General features: G+C 41.6%; 2 protein-coding genes across 7 annotated transcripts in view; one reads left to right on the forward strand and one right to left on the reverse strand.

The window, feature by feature from the left end:
* Window positions 1-7,083, reverse strand: part of MRPL22 (mitochondrial ribosomal protein L22) — a 37,650-nt gene extending 30,567 nt beyond the window's left edge. Inside the window, exons 1-2 of one of the 3 annotated variants that reach the window (XM_077895755.1) lie at window positions 7,002-7,083; window positions 6,102-6,144 (exon numbers count right to left, since the gene is read on the reverse strand). In XM_077895755.1, the coding sequence (XP_077751881.1) occupies window positions 6,102-6,133 (32 nt within the window). In that variant the 5' untranslated portion in view covers window positions 6,134-6,144; window positions 7,002-7,083. Of the gene's footprint in view, window positions 1-6,101; window positions 6,145-6,226; window positions 6,337-7,001 lie in introns of those variants that run through there. The other 2 variants (XM_077895754.1, XM_077895756.1) reach the window with 2 other exon arrangements.
* A 489-nt stretch (window positions 7,084-7,572) lies between these two features.
* Window positions 7,573-15,212, forward strand: part of GEMIN5 (gem nuclear organelle associated protein 5) — a 40,264-nt gene continuing 32,624 nt past the window's right edge. For 2 of the 4 annotated variants that reach the window (XM_077895757.1, XM_077895758.1), the window contains exons 1-6: window positions 7,573-7,828; window positions 8,623-8,783; window positions 9,487-9,668; window positions 12,705-12,856; window positions 13,068-13,187; window positions 14,563-14,695. In XM_077895757.1, the coding sequence (XP_077751883.1) occupies window positions 7,663-7,828; window positions 8,623-8,783; window positions 9,487-9,668; window positions 12,705-12,856; window positions 13,068-13,187; window positions 14,563-14,695 (914 nt within the window). In that variant the 5' untranslated portion in view covers window positions 7,573-7,662. The remainder of the gene's footprint in view (window positions 7,829-8,622; window positions 8,784-9,486; window positions 9,669-12,704; window positions 12,857-13,067; window positions 13,188-14,562; window positions 14,696-15,212) is intronic. The other 2 variants (XM_077895759.1, XM_077895760.1) reach the window with 1 other exon arrangement.

Consider the following 15,212-nt stretch of genomic DNA (forward strand, 5'->3'; position numbering starts at 1 on the left):
AAATGACCTATCAGATAAAGGGCTAGTTTCCAAGATCTATAAAGAACTTATTAAACTCAACACCAAAGAAACAAACAATCCAATCATAAAATGGGCAAAAGACATGAAGAGAAATCTCACAGAGGAAGACATAGACATGGCCAACACGCACATGAGAAAATGCTCTGCATCACTTGCCATCAGGGAAATACAAATCAAAACCACAATGAGATACCACCTCACACCAGTGAGAATGGGGAAAATTAACAAGGCAGGAAACAACAAATGTTAGAGAGGATGTGGAGAAAAGGGAACCCTCTTACCCTGTTGGTGGGAATGTGAACTGGTGCAGCCACTCTGGAAAACTGTGTGGAGGTTCCTCAAAGAGTTAAAAATAGACCTGCCCTACGACCCAGCAATTGCACTGTTGGGGATTTACCCCAAAGACACAGATGCAATGAAACGCCGGGACACCTGCACCCTGATGTTTATAGTAGCAATGTCCACAATAGCCAAACTGTGGAAGGAGCCTCTATGTCCATCGAAAAATGAATGGATAAAGATGTGGTTTATGTATACAATGGAATATTACTCAGCCATTAGAAATGACAAATACCCACCATTTGCTTCAACGTGGATGGAACTGGAGGGTATTACACAGAGTGAAAACAGTCAATCAGAGAAGGACAAACATTATATGTTCTCATTCATTTGGGGAATATAAATAATAGTGAAAGGGAATAGAAAGGAAGGGAGAAGAAATGGGTAGGAAATATCAGAAAGGGAGACAGAACATGAAGACTCCTAACTCTGGGAAACGAACTAGGGGTGGTGGAAGGGGAGGAGGGCGGGGGGTGGGGGTGAATGGGTGACGGACACTGCAGGGGCACTTGACGGGATGAGCACTGGGTGTTATTCTGTATGTTGGCAAATTGAACACCAATAAAAAATACATTTATTATTAAAAAAAAAAAGAGAGAGAAAGAAAACCAGAGTCGGGGGCATCACAATGCCGGATTTCAAGCTGTACTACAAAGCTGTGATCATCAAGACAGTGTGGTACTGGCACAAAAACAGACACATAGATCAATGGAACAGAATAGAGAACCCAGAAATGGGCCCTCAACTCTATGGTCAACTAATATTTGACAAAGCAGGAAAGACTATCCACTGGCAAAAGGACAGTCTCTTCAATAAATGGTGCTGGGAAAATTGAACGGCCACGTGCAGAAGAATGAAACTAGACCATTCTCTTACACCATACACAAAGATAAACTCAAAATGGATGAAAGATCTAAATGTGAGACAAGGATCTATCAAAATCCTAGAGAACACAGGTAACACCCTTTTTGAACTTGGCCACAGCAACTTCTTGCAAGATACATCTATGAAGGCAAGGGAAACAAAAGCAAAAATGAACTATTGGGACTTCATCAAGGTAAAAAGCTTCTGCACAGCAAAGAAACAGTCAACAAAACTAAAAGACAACCTACAGAATGGGAGAAGATACTTGCAAATGACCTATCAGATAAAGGGCTAGTATCTATAAAGAACTTACTAAACTCAACATCCAAGAAACAAACAATCCAATCATGAAACGGGCAAAAGACATGAACAGAAATTTCAGAGGAAGACATAGACACGGCCAATAAGCACATGAGAAAATGCTCCACATCACTTGCCATCAGGGAAATACAAATCAAAACCACAATGAGAAAAAAGAAAAAAAAAAAAAAAACACAATGAGATACCACCCCTCACCAGTGAGAATGGTGAAACTTAACAAAACAGGAAACAACAAATGTTGGAGAGGATGTGGAGAAAGGGGAACCCTCTTGCACTCTTGGTGAGAATGTGAACTGGTGCAGCCCACTCTGGAAAACTGTGTGGAGGTTCCTCAAAGAGTTAAAAATAGACCTGCCCTACGACCCAGCAATGACACTGCTGGGGATTTACCCCAAAGATACAGATGCAGTGAAACGCCAGGACACCTGTACCCCAATGTTTATAGCAACGATGTCCACAATAGCCAAACTGTGGAAGGAGCCTCGGTGTCCACTGAAAGATGAATGGATAAAGAAGATGTGGTATATGTATACAAAGGAATATTACTCAGCCATTAGAAAGGGCGAATATTCACCATTTGTTTCAAAGTGGATAGAACTGGAGGGTATTATGCTGAGTGAAGTAAGTCAATCGGAGAAAGACAGTCATTATATGGTTTCAGTCATACAGGGAATATAAGAAATAATGAAAGAGATTATAGGGGAAAGGAGGGAAAATGAGAAAAATTAGAGAGGGTGACAAAATATGAGAGACTCCTAACTCTGGGAAACGAACAAGGGGTAGTGGAAGGCAGGCGGGCGGGGGGATGGGGTGACTGGATGACAAGCACTGAGGGCAGCACTTGATGAGATGAGCACTGGGTAGTATACTATATGTTGGCAAATCAAACTTCAATTTAAAAAAAAGAAAGAAAGATTGAAACCACTGTTTTATCAACCAGTCTGAAAATGCTTCAGGGTGAGGCCCATGATATCTAGCACAGTGTCTTATACTCAAGGCAATACACATTTGATAAATTAAATATGGTGCTTAATAAATTAAACACATTTTGAATTGATAATGACAAAGATGTCTGAATACCTACAATACTTTCAGGGCTCAAATGGCTCATAAGATGAATTATGAAGCACATACTAAACAACTATAATAAAATTATTATATTTAATAAAATTAAATTAAAATATTCCAAACAGAGCACTTAATTCAAAAGTATATTAAATCAAAAGTTCTTATTCACCCTCTCCTGGTCAGCTGTTGGAACAACAGAGATAAAGCAGAAAATGAAGCAATCATAAGGTAAACTGAAAATCTTTAATTCAAAACTTAACTATGTAATTTGAAACTTACAACTTTTAAGACCTTTTTATGTAAGAAACACTGTGAACACTCACCAGAGAAAATGAACTCAAGAAAAGGAAATTTGTGAAATTAACAAATGAGAACCTGAATTATTGCTAGAATCCATTTCCGTCTGTAAATTTTTTTCCAACAAATATTAAATTTTAAGTCTGTCTAGCACTTTAGATCATTGCTAGCATTCTAAAGAATTAGAACTAGTTAAAACCTTTAAAAAAAAAACTAAAAGGCATCAAAGGATCAACTTTCCTTACTAATATTTACTATATCCTCCTTTATTGGGAAGTTCAAATCCCTTTAGCTTCACTAGATCTCTGTAAAGTGGATGAACTAAGGTAGGCCTGAACCAAATCTCCAAAGTGTCTGTACACACAGCAGATACACAGGTACCCCATTATGGTGAGACTGACAGAGTTCAAATAGAGAGTGGGTGGTATACTGAAACTAGCATATGAATTTTCTTACTCCTGTTACTCTTATGTCTTCCATCTACCAACATTTAAGGATTCAGTTTAAGTATTACCTTTCAAATTCTTCCCATAGCCATTAGATACATTAAAGAGTAGCAGATACAAAGCAAATTTTAGGATTAAGAATTCAGATTAAACAGTATTTCAAAGTTTCTAAAGTCACAATTTGAGAAATAATACTTCCCATTTATTATTCAAAGTTCATTTTGAACTTTAGTACAAGATATACCCAAATCCCAAGTGAAGATAATACCGGCATCTGGCTTACCATGAGACTATCATGCTACTATACACATCAAGGTAAAAAATTCTTTGTTCCCAATTTACTTTTGCTAACATTAAGTTAATCCCACACTTGAGACTGAATAAAAGAACATCCTTGCCTCAATAAGAATCTAAAAGGGCTGAAGTGATGTGCATATTGTCATAACTCAATATAATTCCATTTTGTGAAAGTCAAGGACAATCAAACAAGGAAACAAGAGTTTAGCAAACAAATAAAAAAAAATTTTCAGCAACTTTCGACCCTAATAAACTCAGAAGTTCCTCAATCTCTGCAATATTGACATGTTAAGCCAGATCATTCTTTGTTGTGAGGATTATCCTGTATCTTATAGGATGTTTAGCAGAATTCCTCACCTCTAGCCACTAAATGGCAGCAGCACCCCCTGCCTGAGTTGTGACAACCAAAAATGTCCCCAGAAATTGGCAAATGTCTCAGGGGATTTGAGGTAGGGAGTGGGGGCAAAACTGGCCCCAGCTGAAAGTCACTATTAGCTAAAGTGATGGGGCAGGGGCGGAGGGGAGAGGTTTTTGCAGACTAAAGAACATGACTTCCCGGTTCCAAAAGGTTCCTGTTACCATGTCATAAACATGTGGATAGTTAGCAAGCCAGATTTTTAGGGAGCCTGTGTGGCTCAGTCAATTAAGTGTCTGACTCTTGATTTTGGCTCAGATCTTGATGTCAGTGTCCTGGGATAGAACCTGGCCTCACAGTCCCTGCTCAGTGGGGATCTGCTTGGGATTCACTCTCCCTCTCCCTCTTCCACTCCTCTCTAAAATAAATCGAAATTTTAAAATTATAATAATAAAGCCCAAAATAGAGATTCATAAAATTATATAACTTCAAAACTAAAAAGAGCCTTAGGGATTATCCAACAAAATCGAACTCTCCTGTATTACATAGATGAAAAGACCAAAACTAAACTGCTGAAGTTGCTTGCTCAGAGCTTCTAAGTACAAGTCAGTGCAGGACAATTTAGGTCAACAATCATTAAAAAATATTCTTTGTGCAAAACTCCATCCTGGAACTATAAAGAGAAACAAGAAGTATCCCTACCTATCCAGAGTATACAAGCTAGTAAAGAGCACAGAGACATAACATGAAGCCACTATGAAGACAAGCATGCTAAAAGGAAGGAGGGATTAATTTCCTTCCTTCTCAGTGAGATCTGAGAAATCTCCTAAAGAAGAAACATCTGAACAGGGTTTTAAATAATTAGAACTCCTATATAGACAGGAAGTGAAGGCACAGGATGAACGCCAAGAAGCAAATAAATAGACAGCATATTCAGAAAAAGTAAGTAAGTCATCCCATACTAGGGTGGGATGATAAAAGATAAAGAAAATCTTGAAAAGCAAATTGCAGACAAATCCTAAGGAGCAGTGCCTCCCATTTTCTTCTTTAGCCCACCTGTTCATTCCCCTGACCCAGGAACTGGAAACAGCTAAATATAATGGGAACTCAGTAATAGCTTATAATGATAAAAAAAAAAAAAAAAAAACAGTAATAGCAGCTAGAATTTAGGGTGGGATTGTTATATGCTATGCACTATGCTAAACACTTCATATACATTACCTCATTTAATCCTCATAAAAAATCCAAGGCATAGGTACCAATATTACTCTCCTCGCATATTTAAGTACAAAAACTTAGGAAAGATAAGTAATCTTTCCAAAATCAAACGGTTTAAAACGTGGATTCACACCCAACTTATCGGTTTCTGAAAGCCTATGAACTAAGCCAAAATAAGTTCCAACAAATGCGCCAGATTATCAATCTCCAAATATCAACAGCTGTACTGCAGAAGAGGGGAAGACAGACAAGAAGAAGGTGACAGAGAAAGGCTCCTTGCCATTCCTGACTTAACTGCATCTCCCTAACGAAAAAACTTTTGTTCTGAGGTCTAAGAATACTCTGGAGAATATAGTATAAAGCTTTAAAATTTCCTATGACTAGGGCAGCCTTAGGCAAGTCATTTTACTTTGAGGAGCTTCAATTTCCTTGTCTGAAAAATGGGTGTAGCAATACCTACACTATGAAAGATGTTATGAGAATGAGATCAAGCATATAAGGCGTTTAACACGACGCTAGATACGTTGTAAAGCGCGGTTGTCTCCGATACAGCCCCTGCTCATGGTAAGCAGGAACGAGAGGGAACTAGAAAAGTCGGACGCTCCCAACACCGTTGGGAAAAGCGTTAACCATGCTCAGAGACTGTCCAGAAAAGAGATTCACAATGTCCCTTGAATAACCGGTTATCCTGATTCCGTCGGAGCCATGCAGCACGGCGGCGGAAAGATGGAGTGACCAAGTAGACTGGCTGTCCCGTTCGTTTCCACAGCCACAGAACCTAAGGGCCGAGGGTGGCACACAGGCGCCCAGGAATTAACTGACAACCCGGTAAGGAGTCCTTGAGTCCTCTGCAACTCCGGGGTGAAAAGACTTACCCTAAGGCCAGCTTCCTCCGCAGGTTCGGCATCCATGATGCACCTGAAACATCAACACAAGCAGTCAGTTCCGATTTCCACCTCCATTCCCTCCTACGGCGCCTAAACCGCTAAGAAATCCCTACCCAAGCGCTCCAGCGTTGCCGCCGCCATCTTCCTCCCTCCCTCTACGGAAGCCTCCGAGTTCACGCACTGCCGGGACCACGCGCATGCGCAGTTCTCAGGTTGCCTGCCCCCGCGCGAGACCCGGCAGTACTCCCGCCCCGGGTGTCGTCCTGGGGACCGCGAACGCGCCGCCCGCGCCTGAGGTGTGAGCCGGACAACTTTGCCTGGGAGTGAGTGACTTTAACACAGGCCGAAGACTGAGAGTGTACGGACATTCATGGAGATCCAGAAAAATTGAGAAACCTCCCCTCACACGTGGCCAGAGAGAGTAGGACAAGAGACGGTGAACAAGCCACCTAACGTGGGTGGACCTGTTTCCTCAGCAAAACAGAAAAGCGGCACAGGCTTGTTGTGAAGATCACTAGAGATCGTGTGGAAAGCTCTTTCAAAGAACAAACAGCTCAAATATAGAGTATGATGTCCTAATCCCTATGTTAATCTCCAGGTTGATCTACAAGAGATAAATCAATACTCATATGCCGGGCAGGCGTTTCACTAAATCTGTGAATTCCTCACAGCAATCCGACCAGGCGTGGGTTATCACCTTCCTGCAAGTGAGAAAGCAGATTGGGACAGGTTAAGGTATCTCCAACAACAACCGGCAAAACCACTGATTCAGCCTCGGCCTGGATGCCTCCCAAACGTGCCCCTACCCACATTCAAAAACAGGCTTGGCCTCTCCCCGTTAGGAGAGATCTCCGGCGTCGTTCGTCCCCGTTCAGGGCTGCCACATACCCCAGGAGAGCCGGGGCGCGGAGCCCGCAGCTCCACACACCTCGCCCTTCACGGAGCCGGCACCCCATCAAGTCACGCGATTCTGCTCCTCTTTGAGTCCGAAGACTCTAGGGCCAGAATTTCCTCGCGGTTGCAGAAACTAACTCTTCCGGTCCTTTTTGATTTGATTCGAAGTTTATCTTTTGGTTAACTGGCTTGTTGCAGGTCTCTGCAGAATCTCCGGAGCTAGCGAAGTACCCTGGCACAGAGCGTTCACAACTACTTGATGGAATAGTGGCTGAACTATTCAAAAATTAAAAAATTAAAACGGCTGGTCGAGGTGACTCCACTAGTCAGTCTAACGCTTTAATTAGTACTTTGCTGTGGGAGGTGAGAAAGCCTGACCCCCAGGCTGGGCTCGGCAGCACCGGGACTCCTGGCCCCGGGCGGCGGCGGCAGGCAGAGCCCCGCGCGCGCGGCCGCCCCTCCCAGCCCGGCGGCGGCGGCGGCGGCGGCGGCGGGAGCGGCGCTCGCGGTGCGGCCTGGGCCTCGGCGCGCGCCGTAGCGGCGGGCCCGGCGAGGCGGGGCTCCGAGCCAGCCCCGCCCCCTTCCCGGCTGCGGCGTGGGGCTGCGAACGGTCTGCTCCTGGGGTTCCTTCGTTCGTCCCTGCTGGGCCGTGATCATGGGACAGGAGCCGCGCACGCTGCCGCCCTCTCCTAACTGGTACTGCGCCCGCTGCAGCGATGCGGTGCCCGGGGGCCTCTTCGGCTTCGCAGCGCGGACCTCCGTCTTCCTTGTGCGCGTGGGCCCAAGCGCTGGCGCGATCCCTGGGACGCCCCCATTTCGAGGTAACTCCCCGCTTTGAGCCCCCGCCCTCCTGCCCTTGTTGGGTTCGTCGTAGGCGCCGAGGGAGAGTTTCTAGGCACCCTTCCCTGCAGGTGGGGAAACTGAGGCCCAGGTTGGCAGAAGGATACCGGGCTGAGTTGCGTCCGCGTCTCCAGGATTGAGTTACCATACCACGCTGTGGCTGCGCGGCCCCGCCTCCTGGCGCTCTCGCGTAGAACCGCTCGCTCCCTCGAGTTACCCCTTTATGGAGCCAGGCGTTGATAACCTCTGTGGCCTCCCTCCCCGACGCAGCGCACACTGTCCCCTGGGAGCCTCCCTGCGTTCCGGGGCTGTCTACAGCTCCAGGCCCTGAACAACGTCCTGGAAATAGATGATACCTGTTTCTTGAAGATGAATGAGTTGAGCCAGATGCTTTCAGGCTCCAAGCTAGGTTTAGATTTTGCCTTGGGACATGGCAAGCCAGTTATTTATTCTTTCCCAAATGACCTCTGGGCCACGTTTAAATAAGAATCACTTTTACATTCTTCATTTGAGCCGCTCCTCAGCCTGTGAACTGTGAACAACAAGGGATATCAGCAGCATTTTACGGCTGAAAAGAGTGAGGCTCAAGGAGATAAAATGACTGGGCTGAAGTCCCGTGGCAGAGCCAGAACCAGCACTTGGGATTTCTGATTGTGAGTGCCTGGATATTTTTGTTATGCCATGGGATAAGTGAAGTCCCACTCGTCTAACATCAGTATGATCCTCCCAGGAATCTTAGGTAGCACTCTAACCTGAAGTCCGGTTTTGCTTGAAGTCGTAGGGGAGTTGGTGGGACACACCGAAAGGGTCTCTGGCTTCACATTTTCTCATCATCCGGGTCAATACAACCTCTGCGCCACCAGCTCTGATGATGGAACTGTGAAAATCTGGGATGCGGAAACAAAAACAGTTGTGACAGAACATGCACTCCATCAGGTACTGTGGCTTACCGGTTTCTCAGACCATTATTATATATTTGCTGAGGGTTCTTTTGTTTCAAGTACGCTAACTCATCTGTGCAAGTTAACTTTTATAATAATGTCCATTATTTGGATGAGAAGCTCTGTATTCTATATATAAATTGTAAGATGCCTCAAAACTTTTTTGGAAGGAGATACATATAAACCAGAGGTCAGCAAACTACTGTGCTGCCTGTTTTTGCAAATTGGTTTTATTGGAACACACCCTCAGTCATTCATTTAAGTATTGGCTGCTTGCATACTACAACAGCAGAGTAGTTGTACCAGAGACAGTATGGCACACAAAGTCTAAAATGTCTACTATCTGGTTTTTTAACATGGAAAAGACTCCTGACATAAACTGTAAATGAATGAAATTTGTTTCTAAACCAGATGATTACTTACTAAGCCTACCTTTTGAGAGAATGTAAAAAAGAAAAAGACTCAATCTTAGTAAGAACTTTCAATTAAGCTAAAGGAAGAAATGTTTTTAAATAGTTCTTTAATCCTTAGGAGCTTAAATTCTTCTACCATTTGGTTAATGTAGTCTTGGTATACAAGTGGTACTAACGGTATTTATTAAGTACGTATCAATGTGCCTAGTATTATACAAGTTAAAAATGAAGTAAAAATTCAGCACTGACAAATGAAAAGCAATGTATTTTTGTTTTGTTTTAAAGCATACAATATCAGCACTGCATTGGTCTCCTCAAGTAAAGGATTTAATAGTATCTGGAGATGAAAAAGGAGTAGTTTTCTGTTACTGGCTTAACCGAAATGACAGCCAGCACCTCTTTATAGAACCCAGGACAATTTTCTGTCTTACTTGCTCACCTCATCATGAAGATTTAGTAGCCATTGGGTAAGTACTGTGTCATCTGTACTGGTAATTTGTTTTTGTTAATGAGCATATTTTGCATTTGCTTTATCTTCTCTTCCTTATTCCTCAGAGGAAGCCATGTATAGGTATTAACCATTCCCTGAGCCCATGGTATCATTTATTCCTGTGACTTCCAGGTCCTTACTGTCCTTCTCACTCTCTCTGTTTTTATTTCTTTAATTTCTACAATAGTGTACTTTCCTCATTCTTCACATCTGATTTCTTCAGCTAGCCTCCAAATGTAGGAAATACCCTCTTTCTCCCCTTTCCTCTCTCAATATTTGCTCTTGGAGATAACATTTACTCTCAGAATGTCAGAGGACTTAACTCTGTCCCTGTTCGCAGCTCTCCCTCTGGATTGGGACAGTAGTCTGGCATTGGGCGCTGCCTCCGCCTCGATCACCAGGATTATTTCACATAAACTGCCTGAATGGGCACCACCCTTTTCCTCACTGCTCCATCTACTACTCTCCCAAAGATGTCTTATCACTCTAGTTTGGATATTTGACATAAGCACTAGAATGCTAGAGGAGAAGTCTGGTTGGAGTGAATTCAAGAGACTGGGGTACAGTAGTCAAGATACACATGGAGACTTTTGTTTTTTGTACAAATGTGCATAGACATGAAGCCAGAGGAGGTACATGGTAGTAAAGGGAATATTAAATGGAAGATAATAGGGCATATTTTTATGCTGATGGAAGAGGAAAAGCTGGTTGCATGGAGAAATGGTAATAAATACAGGAGTGATATGAGAAGTCAAGAGGGATTGTATCCAGATCACAAGTAGAAAGGACAAGTGAGAATATGGAAATAGTTGCAGGTGGGTTTGTAGATCTGGCTGGAAGAGGAAGGTGTTTGTTGTCGGGTTTTTTTTTTTAAGATGTTTTTGGGTTTTTTTAAAGATTATATTTATTATTCGTGGGAGACACAGAAAGAGAGGCAGAGATACAGGCAGAGAGAGGAGAAGCAGGCTCCATGCAAGGAGCCTGATGTGGGACTCCATCTTGGGAATCTGGGATCAGTCCCTGAGCCACCCAGTTGTCCCGAGGAAGGTATTTCATTCTGATGTCTTCTGATTTTCTCTGTGAGTCATAAGTCAGAAAGGTAGAGTCAAATTCAAAGTGGGGCTGGGAGCACGCAGGAAGATGTAAAAATAGTCATCTCAGAGAATAAAAAAATGAGCTTACTGAGAGAAATTGTAGGTCCAGTGGTCCGTATTGAGGCCAAGCTCTGAATCAAAATCATGAATTCAAAGTAAACTATTCAAACTGAGAAAGGGTATGGTTGGATTTGACAAGATTTGAAGTTTTGTGGAGTAAATACTTCTGAAAGAGACAGGACAAAGCTGCTAAGGGTGTTTTTAAAGGAGTGATAACGAAGCATGAGGGGAAGGATAGGAAAACAGGTATGTGTGCGTAATAGTGAAAATGGGAGGAGTCTGTGGATCGGTGGTCTGCTGGGTGAAGTGAGCAGCGTTACAGTGGGAGCGCTAGAGGAAGAGCAGAATGGGTGGTAGGCAGGGATCAAAGAAGGTAGGATCAAACTGACCTTGAAAGATGAGCAAGAATCCACAAGAAAAGAAGAAATCTTTCAGGTAGAGGGAACTGCACAGAGGATTGAATCAGAATGATTTGTTTTTAGAGGCTCTTCCAAATGGCAATCATTTCCTGAAAGGCTGATTAAAAATGAAGAACAGCTTGGTCACTTGACTGTTAGGTTGCAAAACTTGTTGGGTTTTCGAAGTCCATGTCTGCAAAGATTGATGTATGATTTCATTTTTTTTTTTTTTAAGTAAGGCTGTAATGGGAAAATGTTTTTAATAAAAGTTTCTCCTTTTATTAAAGGAGTGTAATGGTGTTTTTCCCTATAGGACTATCTAGTGTGTAGGAAATGTAAGGAGGTACACCCAACTTTGGAGTGCAGTTTGTACTTCTAGCAAAGCAAAGATGTATACATCTTACATCCTGGCAGTTCCACTACTATGCATTAAATCTGAAATTGTCTTAAGTGTGCATAAGATTATTAATGGCATTTTTGTTTTGTTTTGTTTTGTTTGTAATAGTAATAAACGGAAGCCCTCTAAATGGAAAAATGAGTAAATTTGTGTTATAGTCACACAGTGGAGTGCCATCCAATAGTGTAAGTGACTGACTAGGAACCAGAGTTACATGCATCCACATCAATGACTCGCTAACAATAAGTGGGAAAAAAACAAGTTACAGAAAAACAGACTGCATGATACCATTTATATGAAGTTTTAAAATACACAGAATCATTTTCAATTGTCTTTAGGAACATAAAGAAAGGCTAGGAATGATGGAACAGAAATTCACGAATAGCAGTTTACCTCTGGGGAAGAGAGAGAGAGAAGTTTGATTGGGGTGGGTTGTATAAAGGACTTTAACCATCTTGATAATTGGGTTTGTTTTTTTTTTTTCCTTTAAGCTGGTTGATAGATACTTCTTTTTTTTTTTTTTTTTGATACTTCTTTATGTGTATGAAATACTTCATCTATTTTTTTTTTAAAAAAGCTATTACAATTTCTCGGTGTCCTCTGAATTTTAAAAAAATGATAGGCTTGGAATATCCAGGTCTAGAAGCTGCAGTACTCAGTTTTTTGTTGAGTTCACAGTTAGAAAAATTACAAGGATTTTACAAGGATTACTTGTAAAAAGTGGGAGAGGTGTAAGTGTGTTAGGACAAATTCTGTCTCTAGTCAGAAGGATTGCTGGAGCCCAAAAATTACTGTTCTTCTATAAGTTTCCCCTTCAAACACAAGTATGCTTCACCCTATGAACTTTATGCCAGGCAACATAATACATTATTACTTAGTGCCAAGACTTTGATTGGAACAGCAGTGGTGGTGAGAAAAGGACAAAACAAGATTATTTCTTGCTTTCTTCCTTCTCCTTCATCCCTAGTACACTTAACTTTTAGATGTGCACGATGATAATTCCTAATCCAAAATGTTTACTGTTCAGTCTTCATTTTTCAATATTCCTAACTCTTGTTCTTTAGCTACAAGGATGGCATAGTGGTTATAATTGACATCAGTAAGAAAGGAGAAGTTATTCACAGGCTTCGAGGCCATGATGATGAGATCCACTCCATAGCCTGGTGTCCCCTGCCTGGTGAAGACTGTTTATCCATTAATCAAGAAGAAAATTCAGGTAGAGATGATTTAAGAGGGTTGAGTACTTCTCAGACCTAAAGAACAATGTGGATAAAACTAAATCATTTGAATTACATTTAAAACATTAAGTTTTACAGATCATATCTATAAACATAATGGCTAAATTTCAGGAACCTTGCAGACTAGTTTTTCTTTGACAAGTTCATGTTTAAAATAAGTTAAAAACAAAATGACTTTCTCTACCCTAGAAGAACCTGAAATCCCCAATGGTAAAGTTATAGCACAAACTCCAGTAACAAACGGCTGCTACTTAGCCACTGGAAGCAAAGATCAGACCATTCGAATCTGGAGCTGCTCTAGAGGCCGAGGTAAGATTTGATATGTGATGTTTCTTTTGTGATGTAACCTATAGTGATTGGTAGAAGTAGAAACTTTTTTTAATTGTGTCTTCTTATCCTAAGATTATGGTATCTGCCAGAAGGCAGTTCTTTACTTTTCTATCCAGAAAGTTGCTCCCCCCAGTCTGACTTTGGTTTTGGAGATGAGAGTTTCTGGTGCCTTCATAAAAGGGGCACTGTCATGGAAGGCAAGATGTTTGTTATAAGGATAGGAATGTTAGAACTTAGGAAAGTGTGGATCAGAGGATTAGAAAAGACCTAGAGGTTTTAATGCACAAATGCTAGATAAATAATATATATACAATGTAGAAGTACATGTTTAAATGTTATATCTCAGTTTATCCAAACTATAAGGATCCTCAGTCATTCAGCTTTCCCAAGCCTCTCTCTGTGAATAGAACTTTTACGTTCAATTTATAAATTGAGAGGCACTCCAGGCAGAGTGGGCGTGGATTTTACTTTATAGTAAAAATCTAGCCTTTTTCTTTATAGCAGTCTTCTTTCTCCACTTTATTTAAAACCATGAAAGTTTGGTCATCTTTATCTAAATGCATTAGTGCATATAAAGCAAATCATAGTTATAGCTTAGTCAATGGTAACTAACAGTATAACTCTGGAAAACAAATTTTTTAAAAGAATTGTAGACTGCTTTTGGACATACCATGGCCAATCCTCCCAAGTGGGAACAACATTAGGCCAAGAATCCCTCCAGAAGGGTAACCTCTAAGCTTATGGATGTCTAGTACAATGATTTTCAATTCTAGTCATGCAACAAAATCACCTGGAGAGTTTTTGGAAAATGTGGGTACCTGGACCCCACCTTAAATCTACTGACTCAGTATCTCTAGGAGTTGGGCCCTGGCATATATTTATTTTTAGAGGCTCCCCCAATCCCTCATTGTAGTCATTCTGGTACATAATAGGAATTAAGAACCATTGGTGAGTAGCATGTCAGAGGTGGAGGGACTTGTCTGCCACAATATGTTGACTGCCAAATTTGTCCCTTTTGTTGGATTTCTTGCCAACTAGAAGAAGGAATCCCACTCTCTATCCTTCCAGCTTTGGAGAATCTGAAGTTGTGTTACCACCTGGGTTCACAGTTCAGTTGAAACCTCATTTTCTCAGACAGTATGCTTAATATGCTTAGGTTGCCAGAACAGCCTATTCTTTAGTTAGAGTGGTATTAAAACTATGTATTAATAACATTTCCATGAGCAAATGAGTTCTGAATTCTAAGTAACCAAACTAACAAACTTAAACCGCAAACTGTGTTATGAACTGCTAGGGACTTCACATGTGTAGTTTCACTGTCTTGAGTACCCATTGACCTTCTTTTAATCTGCAGGGGTGATGATTTTGAAATTGCCCTTTCTGAAGAGAAGAGGAGGGGGTATAGACCCAACTATTAAAGAACGCCTTTGGTTGACACTCCATTGGCCCAAGGATCAACCAACACAGCTGGTATCCAGCTGTTTTGGGTAGGTCTTTTTTTGGTCATGCTCTCTCTGACATGTTTTGTTTTGCACTCTAGCTTGAGGAATTCCGAGGCTTCTCTTTCCAGACACAGAAGATGGAAAAAGCAGCATTTCAGGCTTATATTATGCTGGGCCATTTGTAATAGAAAAATCGTGGGATGTGTTCTTAAGCTGTCTAATAACAGTGCTGAGAAAAGATCAAATAAGTATAGCCTGGTGGTTAAGAGCATGGACTCTGAAGTCAAGCAGAACTGAATTTCAGAATCAGTCTCTTACTTCTATGTGTTCATGAGCATGACCCTTTACGTTGAGCTTCCGTTAGTTCATATGTCAAGAGAGATTTTATAGAATTTTCTCTTAGGATGATTATAGCCATTCACCGAACAAAGTTTATTGTGTAGAAGCCACTAGGCTTCTAGTTGCTTGAGATAATTAGTGAATTTAGCAGACAAGGGCCCTGCCCTTTTTTTTTTTTTTTTTTTTTTTCAAGGGCCCTGCTTTTAAATGAATTGATACAGTT

Source organism: Canis aureus, chromosome 4 (assembly GCF_053574225.1).
Source record: "Canis aureus isolate CA01 chromosome 4, VMU_Caureus_v.1.0, whole genome shotgun sequence".
NCBI classification, from domain to species: domain Eukaryota; kingdom Metazoa; phylum Chordata; class Mammalia; order Carnivora; family Canidae; genus Canis; species Canis aureus.